General features: G+C 39.2%; 1 protein-coding gene across 1 annotated transcript in view; it reads right to left on the minus strand.

Moving 5' to 3' along the window:
• The window catches only part of LOC119588251 (glycine-rich RNA-binding protein 10-like), a 2,032-nt gene extending 1,497 nt beyond the window's left edge, over positions 1-535 (minus strand). The window contains exons 1-2 of the mRNA XM_037936947.1: positions 450-535; positions 7-286 (exon numbers count right to left, since the gene is read on the minus strand). Of these exons, the coding sequence (XP_037792875.1) occupies positions 7-286; positions 450-470 (301 nt within the window). The 5' untranslated portion in view covers positions 471-535. The remainder of the gene's footprint in view (positions 1-6; positions 287-449) is intronic.
• Positions 536-1,607: the final 1,072 nt, after the last annotated feature.

A 1,607-nucleotide genomic window follows, 5' to 3' on the forward strand; every position in this document is an offset into this window, starting at 1 on the left:
TAGGAAGAACGCCCACGCCGACCAAGCGCGCGCGGACGACGCTGCCTCCACCTCCACCGCCGCCATACCCGCCGCTTCCTCCGCCAAATCCTTGGGCTCCTCCACCTAGTCCTCCAGCACCTCCGCTAAATCCTCCAACTCCACCGTGTCCAGAAAACCCTCCTCCGACGCCGCTAAACCCTCCGGAATTACCAAAGCCACCTCCTCCACCGCCTCCTCGGCTCCCGTATCCGCCTCCACCGGCCTTCGCCGAGTAAACCATTGCCATTAAGGCCAAAACCACGATCTGAAAAAAGGAAACACTATATATTGCATTCATGCTTAAAACACACCCAAGGTATAAAATTTCGCACTGCATATAAAACTGGACTAAAGCAAAAGAATAGAGTGCCACACTGTAAAAGGATCCAACTAATGAAAGTTAAACGTGTACGATCACATTGTCTCACCAAAGGACGGGGAAGGATCATGACTGGCAGTTCAGCTGACTTCGCAGGGGAGACAACGCCAGCGATGTGTGCCGCTGCTTGCCTTTGTCCCGTATTTATGCCAGACATCTACTTCTTCGACAAGGACATACGCCTTTGCTGAATTGTCCTTGAACTTCAAAACGGAAATCTTGAATTTTCCAGATCGGAAATCTTTCGGCAAGTCATGAATTGTAAGAATTGTTGATGTTTTTCATTTGTCCTTAAGTGAAAAAAAATATCCTTTTTACTAACATGAGTAACCTTGATTCACTTAATGTAGTATTGGAATTTCTGTAAGGCAAGCTTGTATTTGCCGCTTCTTAATGGAATATATCAAAATCACCAGCTTTAGTTATCCACATCTAAAAACATGACTGCATCTGTTAACCACATCATTATATATTATCATTTGTTTTTATTATTTCACCTCTTGCCCATACAGATGCAAACATTGACAAATATAAACATTTTGTATATATGTAAAGTGACAGGGATAAAGATGAAGATAAGAGATATAGACATAGAATTGATAAGGTCTGAATAAACACTATCTACAGATTATGTCGTTTAAGGGTGACTTCAAGCTCATGCATTTATGTCCATCTAAATTTTTTACATAGCCATAATAAACTTGGCAGTGTCTTATGATTAAAAAAAAATCAATGATTCTACGCTAAAGAGATATTATTGCCAATATATTCTGTTTTCGTATCTTAAGGTGAAAGAAAAGGGAATTATCTATGGCAATGATTGACCTCTTTCATTCCTTTATTCAAAAAATCTAAGTAGTTTGTGTACATAGAGAAAGGTCGATAGGGAGATGAACAGAGCTACAGATACAATGGGTAAATAAATAAAATCAGAATCCTGATTATATAGATAATCAAGAGGTAAATATTGACAATTGATTTGAGTTTTCGTATTAGAACGAGATAAAAGGAAGAAAATTACCTGTAGCAATGATCGATCTCCTTAATGCATTTATTTAAAGTGAACGTTATTAAATGTGAAAAAATCGCCATGCGTGACAGCAGAGAAAGTCGAAGAGGAGATTCTCTTGATCTAAGGAATTCATGCATGATATGTGTATATAGGCTTTTGTATGTATGTACATGAATACAAACAAGACGGATAGGT

Source organism: Penaeus monodon, chromosome 23 (assembly GCF_015228065.2).
Source record: "Penaeus monodon isolate SGIC_2016 chromosome 23, NSTDA_Pmon_1, whole genome shotgun sequence".
In the NCBI taxonomy this organism is placed as follows: Eukaryota; Metazoa; Arthropoda; class Malacostraca; order Decapoda; family Penaeidae; genus Penaeus; species Penaeus monodon.